The following is a 16403-nucleotide window of genomic DNA, read 5'->3' as shown; positions in this document are numbered from 1 at the left end:
TGACCACAACAAAAACTCTTCTGGCACAACTTCACCTACTTCCAAGCTGCGTGGAGAGGATGAGGATCTAACAGCACAGGAACTCCAGCAACACTCAGCAGCAGCTGCTCCCAGTCCCTTGGTTTATGAGCTGAGCTGCTGACCACAGCATTTTATGTCAGAGATTACTGGAAATAGGCCTTTCAGACCGAGCAGCTGGCTGCTTCTCTAATGTTCTTTTGGACATCAGCAGTGCGTTCAGCTCAATGGTCTCTCTTCCAGCTTTTTAAATGTCACTAAACGAGTGCACAGGGTTCTGTCCTGGGCTACTTATGTCAACGGTGTGGCACAAAATCTAGATGCATCTGTTCATTTTATACCATCAACATAGTTTTCAAACCTTTACAGCAGCTGTTGATAGTATTCAGTCTCAGCTGGCTCAGACTGGCTTTAAATGTAGAAAAAACCAAAGTCATGTTGTTCACAAACAGAAAGAGGGTCCGGCTTTATTTCCTTCTCCTGTAGCTGCTCAAAGTATTTCTATTGAAACTGTGGCCTCGTACACATACCTCGGTATTGTGGTTGATGACAGTCGTTCCTATAAGCCACACATTGAACATCTAATAAAGACACTGAGGCTGAAGTTGGGCTTCTCTTCCAGGAACAGATCATGTTTCACAGGAAAAAGCTTGTTGCTGCCACCTTTTTTTTACCTGCCCTGGATTACAGTGACATGATTTATATGAATGACTCTGCTCGCTCTCTTCATCTGTTGGATTTTGTCCATCATGGGGCATTAAGATTTATAACTGTCTGTAAACCTTTAACACACCACTGTACTCTGTGTTCTCTGGTTAACTGGTCCTCATTGGTCTTACACAGGATGGTCCATTAGTATCATTTTATCTATCAATCTGTTTCTGGGTTACTGCCTCCTATTTATCAGAGTACATGTTAGGCAAACAGTTTAGTCACAGCCTGCAGTCTCAGGACATCATTACATCCACTGTTCCATCAGTTCATACAGAGCTTGGGAAGAAGGCGTTCTCCTTTTCTGCTCCGTCTTCATGGAAAACATAACCGAAGGATTTAAGGCTCTCCGTTGATTTCACTTGCAGACTTCAAAAGACGTACACATGTTTTTGTGAAACCATCTCTGGGAACTTGTTCTCGTTTTTAATGTGACTGAGTACATTACACAAACTTTTCTCTTATTGTTGTAATTTTAATATGTGTGTCTGGAACAGGTCTCTCTTGTAAATGAGACATTGAGTCTCAATGAGCCGACCTGTATAAATAAAGCTTCAATTACAAAGTCCTTTGTTTAAAAGTTCCTTCAGCTGCCAGTGGGACGTGCTGTGGCTCTATCGGTTGCTGAGCCTTTATATTGTTAGTTAGAAACTACAAATATAATGGCTCACTGTATTTCAGAATCAGAGAAACTTTATTAATCCAGGAGGGAAACTGAGTTGTCATAGCAGCAAATATACAAGAAACAACAAGCACTCATATAAAGTGAGTGTAGAAACAGTTATGATAGATAAATATTCAGATAAATAGAGAAATACAGAAATATAGGTATAAATTGTTACGAAATCAGTTTTACCCCGGTTCTTTTATTCGTCGAGGCATCCAGAGACGGCACCAGAACTCAGTAGTTATTTCACAAAACCTTTATTCATCTTCATTTAAGAATAAGAATCTTTACTCTTTAATGTCACAAATTCCTCTTTGTATGTAACATAACAACATACATGATACAGCTGCAGCAACTGAGGCGAGGAGAGAGGCAGCAACAAGAAAACTGGAAGAAGGAGACCAACAACACCACCTGTGGAAATCTTTCCCCAATCAAGCGTCATCATATCAGCATTTCATCAAAAGCACACATGCTCCGACCTGACAATGCAGAGGTGTGGCAAAATCATTGAAATCATTTATGAAACAAATGAGTGCATCCAAAATAAGAGTGGAGCTGCAATGAAAGAGAAGTGAACTTTCTTCAGTTAACACAAAGTTTTCCCTCACAGGTGACATTTAATTAAAGTGACTTTATCACCACACACACATTCAGAGGCAGTCTACAGGAGCAGAGCTGCAGCTATTCAGCAAATGTCTCCCTGCAATCCTCACTGCAACACCTACATGTGAAAATGAAACCACCTCTACTGTTCACACATGAAACGTCGTGTGAAGAACCAGTTTTCCTCACATCTCTGTTTTAGTAACTGAAGTCTGAACTTTGGATTTTTGCATCCTGTTTGTACTGATAACTGTCAGTGGATTATTTTGATCCCAAAGGAATCTTTAACACACATGTAGTGATGGGACGTGTTACTGAAACAATGGTTAGGAAACAGAAATCGCCTGAGAATCTGCTCATGTTTAAGATTTCTTCTTTACAAACATTTTCTATGGCTGTTCCCAGTATGACCAGTGATACAAAGCATGGGAAATGGGGATTAGTTCATTCAGACAAATACACTTTTTAAAATGTAAAAATAAAGAAATGAATCAATAAAATAAAAAGTCAAAGAAATAAAAAATAAGGGTCTGAGGCGTCTGTCTCACTGTATCCATGGCAACAATTTACTTTCTGTTTGAAATCAAAACATTTAAGATTCAAATTCAACCACAGATGTGTTCAATTAAATATTAAATGAAGCAGTGCAATGTTTTTATCACTATCCAAGTTTGAACTCTAAGTAGAAGATTTAAAAAAGCAACACACACACACACACACACACACACACACACACACACACAGTATGCAGACATGATTTAGGTGATGATAATATAACGACTGCACAGACCCGTGGGATGATTCATGTCCTTTTTCTTTCTCTATGCAATGATGAACTTCTTGCTTCAGGACCTTCTTGATGAATTTGTTTTCTAATCCACAGTTTTCTACCTGATCTGTGTGTTTGAAGTAAAATGTGTTGCTTCAAATGTAAAAGTTAAACAGACAGAAAGCATCAACGTGGACTTCAATCAGTGTTTTGTGTTCATACAGGTCAGCTGTTGCACACAGAGCTCCTGGATTTACACTGTGCCCTGGTTCCTGTGTTTCTGTATGTAGTTTAGTCTAAAGTGGATCCTCCTCATGCACAGACTGAATTATCTGTTCAACAATCAGCATTTCTGATTCATGGATTTCATTTGTTTTTGCTAGTTTTGACTGAGATTTTAACATATCTGTGGTGGCATCTGTTCAGTGTTATGGAAGTTTTACAGCACTAATCTCACTTCACTGCTTTCTTCCATTTGCGCAACATCTCTAAAGTTAGAAATATCCTGTCTCAGAGTGACGCTGAAAAACTAGTTCATGCATTTATTACTTCCAGGCTGGACGACTGTAATTCATTATTATCAGGATGTTCAAAAAGCCTTCAGCTAATCCAAAATGCTGCAGCAAGAGTCCTGACAGGGACTAGAAAGAGAGAGCATATATCTCCTGTTTTGGCTTCCCTTCATTGGCTTCCTGTTAAATCCAGAATAGAATTCAAAATCCTGCTCCTCACGTACAAGGTCTTAAATAATCAGGCCCCATCTTATCTTAATGACCTTGCAGTACCATATCATCCTATTAGAGCACTTCGCTCTCGCTCTGCAGGCCTACTTGTTGTTCCTAGAGTATTTAAAAGTAGAATGGGAGGGAGAGCCTTCAGTTTTCAGGCCCCTCTTCTGTGGAACAAGATTCCAGTTTGGATTTGGGAGACAGACACTATCTCTACTTTTAAGATTAGGCTTAAAACTTTCCTTTTTGCTAAAGCATATAGTTAGGGCTGGACCAGGTGACCCTGAATCCTCCCTTAGTTATGCTGCAATAGATGTAGTCTGCCGGGGGATTCCCATGATGCATTGAGTTTTTCCTTTCCAGTCACCTTTCTCACTCACTATGTGTTAACAGACCTCTCTGCATTGAATCATATCTGTTATTAACCTCTGTCTCTCTTCCACAGCATGTCTTTATCCTGTCTTCCTTCTCTCACCCCAACCAGCAGATGGCCCCGCCCCTTCCTGAGCCTGGTTCTGCTGGAGGTTTCTTCCTGTTAAAAGGGAGTTTTTCCTTCCCACTGTCGCCAAAGTGCTTGCTCATAGGGGGTCATATGATTGTAGTTTTTTTTCTATGTATCTACTGTACAATATAAAGCGCCTTGAGGCGACTGCTGTTGTGATTTGGTGCTGTATAAATAAAATTGAATTGAATTGAATTGAAGAATTTTATAATGAACTATTTACAGGTGTATACAGACGGGTCGAAAGATCCCAAACCTGAAGCAACAAGTGTAGCAGTGGTAATTCTGCAGTTAAGGCTCAAGATTGCAAAAACAACATCAAATCTTCTGAGTATATATGCAGTTGAGTTATATGTCACACTGTTGGCTTTAGAATGGGTGGAAGACAGCAGAATTTCAAAAGTAATAATATGTAGGGATTCATTGTCAGCATTGAAAGTAAATTTGTATGACGTCCTTTTGCTCATCATAAAGTGTCTGAAGAAAATAAACATATAGTGATAATGTGGACTCTGGCTCATAGAGGTATTGTGGGTAATGAAAGAGCAGATTGGCTAAAGCAGCTGTTAAAAAAGTAGACATAGATGTGCAGATACCATTGTTGAAATCTGAGGGAAAAGAATAGTTTGGCCACAAAGTAAGAACTTCTGGAGAATGGCATGGGATAATGGAACAAAAGGGAGACATGGGTACAAAACACAATAGAAGTTAAGAGGAGTAGTGGGTTAAATAGGCAGCAGGAGAATACAAACAGGTCATTACTTCTGAATGGTTCTCTTTTTATGATGGGGAAACATCCGACTGGGTTATGTGATGGTGTAATGCTGTGGAGACGGTTGAACATGTGGTTATTAGTTGCAGGAAGTATAGAAGTCAAAGGAGAGTGTTGAGGGTGGGAACTGGTGGTGAAATGAAACTTACGTTTGGAAAAAGTGGTTAATCAGTTAAGTCCTGATGAGGTGAAAGGAGTGGTTTTTCATTTTTGAGAAATACTGATGTCATCAAGAGGATCTGAGGATCTGGAAGAGAAGTAAGAGTAAAAGCCAGGAGATGGCAGTAGTGCAACATCTTTGGATGCAAGCTGCTGTTAAAAATGACAGAAGAAGAAGTTTGCTTGATCGTTCCTCAGCTCGTCTGTGTGAAGCTGAGTGTAAAGAGGCTCCTGCTGTTAGAGAAACACTCTGACTGTTTCACAGAGTCAGACATGTTCAGACTCAATCTCAGTCAAAAACTCAGCATCACATTGATGAAGCTGCAGATTCATTGAGGTTAATTTCTGATTCATTTCTTTGCTACCAGCTGAAATTTAAATGTAATTTAAAAGAAGGATTGAAGGTTATTGAACCCAAAGATTTCACATGAACGTGTATGAATTGTATGATATGTCTCTCCTATTTTTCCATGATCATATTTTGATGTTGATTGTGATTGGTTTCATTTGTTTCTTCATTGGTTGTAGTGTTTTAATGTTTAGATTGTCTTTTGTTCCATGTTGTAATTGTGTATAAAGTTTGATTTGAATGACAGTTACACTCAAATGGTTTCAGTGTTGCTGTGTTGAGTGTTTGCATGTTTAATGTTTGTATGGAAGACACAGAAAGACATGTGACTAAAGAAATCTGTGCTAGAGGGACTTTTTAAATAAATAGTAGAAAACAAAACAGATGTTGAATTCTTTAGAGAATTTTCTAAAAATCTTTTTCTTCCTAAACAGAATCCAGAATATTAATGTTTGACATGGAAGCTGTTTCTACAGGATCCTGATGGACACTCAGAGGTTTAGAAAATGTTCTCATTAGTTGTTTACTGCAGAAAATCAACCGATGTGAACCAAAACTACAGAAATGCACAAGTGGTGTGTGAGACTAGAAATGATAGAATCAGTGCTGCTGATTTCATTACTCTGAACTTTTAAAGGCGGGTTTTGTATCTGAGAGCAGGGACACTTGCTGTGTTCAGTGACTGTAAGTTCAGGCTACCCTTGATTTAGTTGCTAGATGTTTTTAAACTGTGTTTATTTTATAAGGCTCATTAAAAGCCATCTGAACTAGAGATGGACCGAGCCGATGTTGCATATCGGTATCAGTCCGATACTGACCTAAATTACTGGATCGTATATAAGTAATAAATAAACAAAGATGTAATCCGATCTACTAAATATCACAAAAGCTCCTCAGAAAACTTGCGACATGGCGTAACCCAACACATGACCACATAGGCGCAGTATGTGTCACGTGATAGAGCGGCTGTGGTGTGCGAGACCTGTCGGCGGTCTGGTGGAGCATTTGGAGCCTCGCGACGTGCTTCCAAACCGGCCGACGTGGTTTCTTACGGACTCATCTCAGACCCAAGACTTTGAAGGCTCGCCGGCTGTAAATCGTCTGTAATGAGACGCTTTGCATGTCTGAGCTGAAGTTTGTTATCAGTGTTTAAAAAGGCTGCATCTCTGATGGTTGGCATTAGATCAGTGCCTATGGAATTGGCACCTTGCACATTTGGAAAGGAACCAAGACTGAATTATATACACAGGTTTTAGAGCAACATGTGCTCCCATGGAGATGATGTATTTTACATGTTTATGGAGGATGTTGCTAAGCTGCACACTACAGCAGGGCTTTGTAGTGGAAGACCGCAAGTCCTGAACCAGATATTTGATGATATTTGTGACATCACGAGAGGAAAAGCCGCAGGACTGTTGAGCAGCTCTGTCCCTTATATCAGACAAAAATGATGCTCTCCCAAAAGTCCAGCACCTGGTCTCCTCAGTTCCCAGGTGTTTATGGATGGTTGTTGAAAGTAGAGGTGATGTTGGAAACATGGCCATGCTGCAAGCTTTTTGGGATGTTGCTGCCACCAAATTCACAATGAGCTCATTTGTTTTCTATGTTGCATTATGAGTAAAGTATGGGTTCATGAGATTTGCAAACCATTCAATTTTATTTACATTTCACACAGTGTGTCAACATTTTGTCATAAAATAATATTAACAACAAGAAACAGCAACAGCAACAACAATAATAACTAGAAAAATTTGCATTTCCTGCGAAAATGCTGTGTGGATGCCTTAACGCTGAAGATGTCTGCAGAAAAAAGCTGAAAAAGTTGAAAAAAAAGGTTGCCCTGAGAAGGATTCAAACCTGGCCCTCCTGGTCTAAGGGCAGCTATTTAGCTCACTGAGCCAAAGTCATTCTCACAAAGAAGAGGTGGAGAGATTGACAATTGTGCTGAAATGAGCAGAAGCTGCTGAGAATTGTGCTGATAAGAGGTGGAAAGGCTGAAAATGTTTCAGAAGAGGTGAATAAGCAGAATTTGGGCAGAAAAGAGGTGAAAACTCTGAAAATTTTGCTGAAAAGAGTTCAATCAGCAGAATTTCTTCTGAAAAGAGTTCAATCAGAAGAATTTTGCTGAAAAGAGTTTTTTTCTGAAAACAGCAGAAAAAACTGAAAATTTTGCTGAAAAGAGTTGAATGAGCAGAATTTGTGCTGAAAAGAGGTTTTTGCTGAAAACAGCTGAAAAAGCTGGTATTTGTGCTGAAAAGTGGTGAAAAAAACGAAAATTGTGTTGAAAAGGGGTGAAAAAGTTTAAATTTGTGTTGAAAAGAGTTAACAAAGTTTAACTGTTGACTGAAAGAAATGTTGCCATAAGCGGGATTTGAACCCAGGCCTCCCAGTCTGAGAACGGACGCTTATCTCACTGAGCTAAAACACAACTCAGTCCAGCATGCAAAATCAGTGAGGCCATTGATAATGTGTTCCATTCATTTCAATGGTCAAAAGTCATAACAAACATCAGCAGAAATAGCAGAATATTTTAAAGTTTAAACATAGTATTTCTGCTAAAACTTAGCATTTAAACTAAATAATATTTTTTTTCCTGCCAAATCATAGCATTTGTGCTGGAACACAGAATATTCTGCCAAATCCTACAATTTGTGCTAAAACATTATTTATGATTTAGTAGAAACACTGGGACTTGGTAGAAATACTATGATTTACATGAAATACTTTGACTTAGCAGAAGTACTACAATCTAGGAAAAAAGTACTACAGCATAGCAGAAATTCTATCATTGAGCAGAATTACTAGGATTTAGAAGAAATACTAAGATTTGGCACAAACACTGATGTGGCTCAAGAACCTTTATTGTGCAGTTATACTATGATTTGGAAGAAATACTATGCTTTGACACAAATACTATGATTTGGAAGAAATACTATGTTTTAGCACAAATACTATGATTTGGCTCAAATACTATGATTTACCAGTAATACTATGTTTTGGAACAAATACTACACTTTGTCACAAATACTATAATTGAGTACAAGTACTATAAGTTTACAGAAATACTATGATTTAGCAGAAATGCAGTGTTTTTGCAGAAACACTGTAATTTCGCTTAAATAGTATGAAATAGCAGTAATACTATGATTTGGCAGAAATACTACTTTTTAGCACAAATACTATTGTACAGAATGGTGTACGTCAGTTTAATGCTGGGTGGTGCTGCAATAGTAACTATCCTCGGTCAGAAGGAGAGGCTGACATCCAGGGATTAGATTACCACAGGTGGAGTTTATTGCGGTCAGATGGATGGTACAGGGAGGTATGGCATACAGTAGGAGGATGTGGAGAGGTGATATGGTGTGGTTTCTATGATTAAGAACAGGGTATGCATTACAACATGCATACAGATTAAAGATTAAGAAAACTGGCAACAAATTCCTCCACTACAAATCAGTCTGATACCACTTTTTACAGGGTTCCCGTTTACTAAGGCACTACCCAAAAGGCGCCACAAGAGGGCACTCCAACACAAGAGATGACCTATTTACACTGATGCACTTAGTAAACAGCCCCTACTTAGCCACTACATAATACAGTGATAATACAGTATTCAAATTCACACAAATACTATGATTTGGCAGAAATACTATGACTGAGTAGTAATACTCTAACATAACAGATTTCCTAAAAAAACTATGAAATTGCAGTAATTCTATGACTTGGCAGAGATACTACGTTTTAGCACAAATACTATAACAACGCAGAAATACTATGACTTAGTAGTAATACTATAACATAACAGTTCAATGTTCTTGCACAAATACCACAATATGGCAGAAATACTATGTTTTAGCACAAATACTGTGATTTGGTATAAATACTATGATTTGGCACACATACTATATTCCGCAGATACACTATAACATAACAGATATTCTAAAACTTAGTAGTAATACTATAACATAACAGAATTATTATTTGGGCACAAATACCACGATTTGGCAAAAATGCCATGATTCAGCACAAATATGATGACATGGCAAAAATACTATGATTGGGTACAAATACTATGATTTGGCAGAAATACTCTGATTTAGCAGACGTACTATCTTTTGGTAGAAATTCCTGCTAAAAGGTAGTATTTCTGCGTTTTAGCAGAAATACTGTAATTTGGCATAAATACTATGATTTGGCATAAATACTATGCCTTAGTAGTAATACTATAACATAAGAGATATACTATGGTTTTGCAGACATACTATGTTTTTGCACAAATACCATGATTTGGCACAAATGCTGTGATTTAGCAGAAATACTATGATTGGGTTCAAATACTATGATTTGGCAATAATACTGCGTTTTAACAACAACTACTGAGATTTGATTGAAATACTATGATTTAGAAGAAATACTATGACTCCATACAAATACGATGCTTTGGCACAAATACTATGATTTGGCAGAAATACTATGACTTAGTAGTAATACTATAACATAACAGATTTCCTAAAAAAAACTATGAAATTGCAGTAATTCTATGACTTGGCAGAGATACTACGTTTTAGCACAAATACTATAACAACGCAGAAATACTATGACTTAGTAGTAATACTATAACATAACAGTTCAATGTTCTTGCACAAATACCACAATATGGCAGAAATACTATGTTTTAGCACAAATACTATGATTTGGCACACATACTATATTCCGCAGATACACTATAACATAACAGATATTCTACGACTTAGTAGTAATACTATAACATAACAGAATTATTAATTGGGCACAAATACCATGATTGGGTACAAATACTATGATTTGGCAATAATACTGCATTTTAACACAACTACTGAGATTTGATTGAAATACTATGATTTAGAAGAAATACTATTACTCCATACAAATACGATGCTTTGGGAGAAATACTATGTTTTGGTTCCAATACTATGATGTGCAACAAATACTATGATTTGGCACAAGTACTATGATTTAGTACAAATACTATGATTTGGCAGAAATACTATGCCTTAGTAGTAATACTATAACATAAGAGATATACTATGGTTTTGCAGACATACTATGTTTTTGCACAAATACCATGATTTGGAACAAATGCTATGATTTAGCAGAAATACTAAGATTGGGTACAAATACTATGATTTGGCAATAATACTGCGTTTTAACAACAACTACTGAGATTTGATTGAAATACTATGACTCCATACAAATACGATGCTTTGGCACAAATACTATGATTTGGCAGAAATACTATGACTTAGTAGTAATACTATAACATAACAGATTTCCTAAAAAAACTATGAAATTGCAGTAATTCTATGACTTGGCAGAGATACTACGTTTTAGCACAAATACTATAACAACGCAGAAATACTATGACTTAGTAGTAATACTATAACATAACAGTTCAATGTTCTTGCACAAATACCACAATATGGCAGAAATACTATGTTTTAGCACAGATACTGTAATTTGGTATAAATACTATGATTTGGCACACATACTATATTTCGCAGATACACTATAACATAACAGATATTCTACGACTTAGTAGTAATACTATAACATAACAGAATTATTAATTGGGCACAAATACCACGATTTGGCAAAAATACTATGATTGGGTACAAATACTATGATTTGGCAATAATACTGCATTTTAACAAAACTACTGAGATTTAATTGAAATACTATGATTTAGAAGGAATACTATGACTCCATACAAATACAATGCTTTGGAACAAATACTATGATTTGGCACAAGTACTATCATTCAGTACAAATACTATGATTGGGCAGAAGTACTATGTTTCAGTACAAATACTATGATTTGGCAGGAATACTCTGATTTAGCAGAAATACTATGTTTTAACATAAATACTGTCTTTTGGCAGAAATTCCTGCTAAAAAGGACTATTTCTGCTTTTTAGCAGAAATACTGTAATTTGGCATAAATACTATAATTTGGGATAAATACTATGATTTGGCACATATAATATATTCAGCACATATATTATAAAATAACAGAAATATTATGATTTGGCCTCAAAACCATGATTTTGCACAAATACCATGATTCTGCAAATATACTATGATTTAGCAAAAATACTATGATTTAGCAGAAGTACTGAGATGTAGCAGAAGTACTTTGTTTTAGCAGAAATACTATGATTGAGGAGTAATACTTAAACATAGGAGAAATATTGATACACAGACACACATACACAGACAGTAAAGGGAAGAGGAGCTGTGGAGAGTCTGGGCTTGGTATATGTAGGTCAGTTAAATTAGCTGCACCTGCTGTAGTCAGCCCTTACACACACAGACACAGACACAGAGAGAGGTGTGAGTTTTCTTCAGTGTATTTCTGACATTCAGGATTCCACTCGAACAAATGGCCATAATTTCCTAACCGTAGAGGCTAGAACGGTCATTCAGACATTGTTTTGTTCAGAAGAGATGGGGGAATCTTCAGGTCTTCATAATTCAGAGATAAAACATAAATTATTAAAGATATATGACTTGTAATACACTGTAACTGAGTAGAGGCGAAGCAAAAACTGCCTTGACTTGCTCTCAAACAACCTTTGGTAACTCTAAATCTATATGGAGCATCAAAATCATTCTTTCACCATAAGAAACAGCAGGCTTTGGTGAACAGTTATGGAAATTTTCAGGGCTCTGTGGAAATCCATCAAAAAGATATGACGAGAGAAAAAAGTGCCTCATTTCCAGTGTTTGAAATCTGATGAAATCTGAGCGAGGGACAAATTTCCTACCCTCAAACAAGTCCAACTCATTTCAGAACGGTAATAGGTGAGAAAGAAATTCTTGAATTGTGAGCGTCAGGAGTGTCTGAACATATACGGGGACAAGCCTCATGTCTTAACTTTGCTTCGTTAAGGAGATATGACAATTTGAAAATGCCTCTCATTAGAGAAATCCAGCGGTGATTTTGAACAAACTCTCCATTGAGTTTATATGGAGAGTTTTCTGACTTTGTGTTACTCTGAGGAGATTTGCAAAGTCCCACAACAATGATAGGGACATTTTCTGAAAGCCAGCAAAAATACCTACGTTTTGATGTATAATTTGTGGGGCTTGAGTGGAAATTGAGCGAGTAGCAAGAAGTTGTTTGGACATGAAGAGAAAATTCAAACAGTTTCACTGTCCCCTCTGAGTTAATTGCATAGCAACCATAGCAACGCATGTATTTTCTGAAAAATCACAATTTTGCAACTGAAAACTCAAAGAGGGATAAGATTAAAACAGTAGAAGATCTGAAAAAGCTGAATCATACAGGAATAGCCAAATCATTTGAGAACATTTTAAAGTTTGAATGGAGTTTCTAGGTGAAAGTATGAGGCAGTAGTTAAGTTTCAAAGACAAGAAAGTTTTAGCAGAATTGTGGAAGTTTCCCATTCATTTCAATGGGACAAATTAAAGGAAAAAAGTGTAATATTTTAAAAAGTATAATAGTAATAAACACCAAAAGTCATAGCCGGCATTAGCAGAAAGAGCAGAACAGTTTAGAGTTTGAACGGTGAAAATAGCACAAAAATTGTGGAAGTAGATCCACGGCGAAAAGTGTACGGAAACACCCGGAATAATAAAGAATAAAGAGAAACAGGAACTCAATAGTGTGGATGCCCATTGAGGGCATCCACACAATAATAATTGCAGTGCTCTATTAAATGTGCTGAAAATATGAAGTCAGCCTGCGCGTGCTGTGCATGTCTGTGACGTAATCGCGTGAGACAGGCGGTTTCCTGTCCTTTTTGGCCCTCGCTGCTCGCCGTATTTCCGCGCGGGTCTGCTGGATGGAGGAGGTAAAGTTTGTTGAACAGCATGTATAACTTTAACTGAGCTTCGTTAGTCTTTCTTAGCCTGCTGCAGTTACAGTTACAGCCGCGTATCTGTTACAGTGAACCTGCCGTCAGCTGTATAACGTTAGCATTAGCTTGTGGTGATGCTAAGCTGCTATTAGCAGGTCCTGTTCAGTGCTAAGTTGTGTCCGGACGACTTTACAGTTTAGTTTTCTCCGTATTACGATCACCAGATAACTGTGGATGGCCTCGTGTGTACGGAAGCTTCGTGGTGAAGCGCTTTGGCCTGTGGGAAATGTAGGAAACACCAGGACGAGCTGCGCACCGCAGGAAACCGCTTTGACAAATCAACCTTACTTTCACTCACTTCATTAATAAAAGTCTTGTCACTTGGAGAACTGCAGTTTTCACACATCTCGCCGTTAATGTCACCCAGCTAACGGTGTAGTTTCAAGAAACAATGCAGTGTTCCTGCCACGAACATCACGACGGAAGCCCTGCAGGGTCGATCTGCGCAGCGGCTCTGATGGAAACGCCACAGATAGTAGCTCGTTCTCCTTCTTCCGGTTTCTCCTCTTAGTGTCTCCATAGCAACTCATCTGCCTCCTCTCACCTGGTCCCGAGGATCCAGGTCTGTCACCTGGTCTCAGGTTCACCCTGAGCTGGCCCTCCTCGTCCATTCCAGTCACTCTAAAGACAAACTGAACATTTTCCACTACGACACATCCAGCTGGGTTTATGTTTTAATTTGAAGTCATTGTCACCATCTCCAAAACAGATCTAACTCCTGTTGCATCCTTCACTCAGTGACCCTTAACAGCTGTATTCACCCACTCATCATGTAACACCACAGTTCCTCTCCTGGTTTCTCTGACGTGTTTCTTGTGGGACACTTCATAAACATGCTGCTCTGTCTTGGGTGGTCGGCTTTGCCATTTCCAGATTGAGCGTTGTTATATATCTGGGGGATTACTCCTGATTAATTATTTGAGCTGTCTCGTACTATGTGGCTGTATCAGTGTGAGTGCAGCTCATCATGGTGTGTCGCACTAATTTAATAACAGTAGATGTTAGCCTGATGTCCTCTTAGAGACCAACAGAGCAACGCTGCTGATTTTATTTTTGTATTTTATAGTTTGAAAGTGACACTTGGGACACAATGAGTGTGCGTCCCAATGTATTGTGCTCCTTCAGACACAGATCCACACAGCATGTGTATATAAACCATGGAAGAAGCAGGAGCTTTCATAGTGACACACTGCTCAGCTTCACAGTGTGTGTGACACAGGTGGGTCACTTGGATGGGCAGAGGTGAGGCCTGGTAAAAAGCTACAGCTGTAAACTGTGACAGTGCTCATATAGGGGGCTGTTGGGGTTGTCTCACTTTTGGATGCAGGCTCCAGGGGCCGTTAGGGGAATTGCAGTTTTTGGCACTTCTGCACAGGTTTCAGTTTTCAGCCCTGGAGGTGCCGCCTGATATGAGGTGACACTTTTGTCTTTGTCCTCTCACCATCTGTGAGAGATGAGTATCCACCATGTGAGTCCCTCCCTCTCCACCAGTCGGTCAGACGTCTGCCCGTCCTCCAGTCTGTTTCGGCTAAAAGGGAGATTTTCCTTCCTGCTGTGGCCGAGGGCTTGCTCATTGGGGTTGAGCGGTTGGTGGGATTTTCTCTGTACTTCGTGGTCTGTGCCTTCACGTGACTGTTGTTGTGATTTGTTGATCACAGAGACCTAAAAGACCTGGTGACCTCTAATTTCCTGCTTCTAAATCCAGACAGGCTGTTGTGCTCGGCCCTAAAACTCTTAGAAACAGCATCATCGTGGCCTCCAGTGAAGCTGTGAGGAGCCATCTTTGAGCAGAATATATCATTCAGTGTGCACAAACAACCACGTAGGTCTGTGAACTAAGCTGAGAGTGATTCTAGCTGCACGATTGTGAGTCAGTGTTATCAGACAAGTGCCATGAAAAGCCTCAAAGCCTCCAGTTAAGCTGAAACGCTGCAGCACGAGTACCAACAGGAAGTAGAAAGAGAGCATATCTGTCACATATTAGCTCCTCTTCACTGACTCCCTGTTAAATCCAAGATTTAAAGTCCTCCTTCTGACAGACGAGGCCTCGAATAATCAGCCTCTGTCGTCTCTTAAAAAGCTTGTAGTACAAAGTTATACTGATAGAGCACTCCCTCCTCAGACTGCAGCCTTATTTGTTGTTGCTAGGTAGAATAGGAGGCAGTGCCTTCAGCTGTCTCTCAGTGGCCCGTCTCCTGTGGACCAGCTCCCAGCTTGGATTTACGAGACTCCCCATTTAGTTTTTGTGTTTTTTCTCAAACCTCCTCCTCTTGTTCTAATGGAGATTCTGGATGTTCACAGGTGTGATCCAGTGACATGATGGAGAGTTTAAAGACGCGGCTCCAGTTCCCCAGCCCCGTCATACAAGCCCAGGTAAGAGGCTCTGTGACTCCTCCCATCCGAGTGATACAAATGATCCTTCCCTTGTCTGCAGAGATTCCACAGGTACGAGTGATTTGTTACTGATAGAGGTAAACTAGCAGCTCACACAGGCAGAAAATCTCTACCATTAACAGGAATTCAGCAACACTCATAAAAAAGTCTCCTGATAAGACAGAGTAAAGAGTAACGTAACTATTTGATAGAGTAACATGACTGTAAGGTGCACGGATGCATGTGTGCAGCTGTTGGAGGATTTTAAAGAGACAGGAGGTGAGTTTACAGTGTAACAAGATCCAAGACACAGAGTTACTTTGTATGTTTGTTGGCAACCACGAGGGTTTCTGAGTCACTCACACTCGTGTGTATAATATGTTTATGTAGAGGGGAGGCAGGTTTTACTGAACACACAGACTCAGGTCCCTGTGGGCACATTCATCCATTCATTCATTCATTCATTCATTCATTCATTCACTCACTCTGTAGTGTTGGTTTCTCTTCCTCTCTTTGTTATTGTGAATAATGGGACAGAAGTGTGATTTTCTTGTGTTGCAGACGGTGAGAAGTCTTGTTGCAGCTGTCTTAAAGGAAAAAGGGTCAGATGGGCAGATCACCTGGTCCTGTGCTCAGGTGAGTTCCTGTAAGAGTCACATGTGATCATTTCTTTAGTTACATGAAGTATAAAAGAGCAGGAACATCTGCTTCATGTGGTCCTGTGTTTTATCCTCAGTGACTTTGACACATCTGCTGTGAGGCTGACGCCTCTGATCTCACAGTGTCAGCTTTGTTTTTATACACAGATATAAAATATGGATATGCACTGA

General features: G+C 38.9%; 1 protein-coding gene across 4 annotated transcripts in view; it reads left to right on the top strand.

Annotated features, from left to right (window-relative positions):
* The first annotated feature begins 13054 nt into the window (after positions 1 to 13054).
* The window catches only part of focad (focadhesin), a 33239-nt gene continuing 29890 nt past the window's right edge, over positions 13055 to 16403 (top strand). For 2 of the 4 annotated variants that reach the window (XM_085388759.1, XM_085388731.1), the window contains exons 1-3: positions 13055 to 13134; positions 15502 to 15573; positions 16135 to 16209. In XM_085388759.1, the coding sequence (XP_085244885.1) occupies positions 15517 to 15573; positions 16135 to 16209 (132 nt within the window). In that variant the 5' untranslated portion in view covers positions 13055 to 13134; positions 15502 to 15516. The other 2 variants (XM_085388750.1, XM_085388740.1) reach the window with 2 other exon arrangements.

This window comes from Rhamphochromis longiceps, linkage group LG3, assembly GCF_057381845.1.
Source record: "Rhamphochromis longiceps isolate RC_006_pf linkage group LG3, R_longiceps_female_GT1.1, whole genome shotgun sequence".
Lineage (NCBI taxonomy): Eukaryota > Metazoa > Chordata > Actinopteri > Cichliformes > Cichlidae > Rhamphochromis > Rhamphochromis longiceps.
Note: the sequence above shows the minus strand (reverse complement) of the source record. Positions and strands in the feature narration are given on the sequence as shown.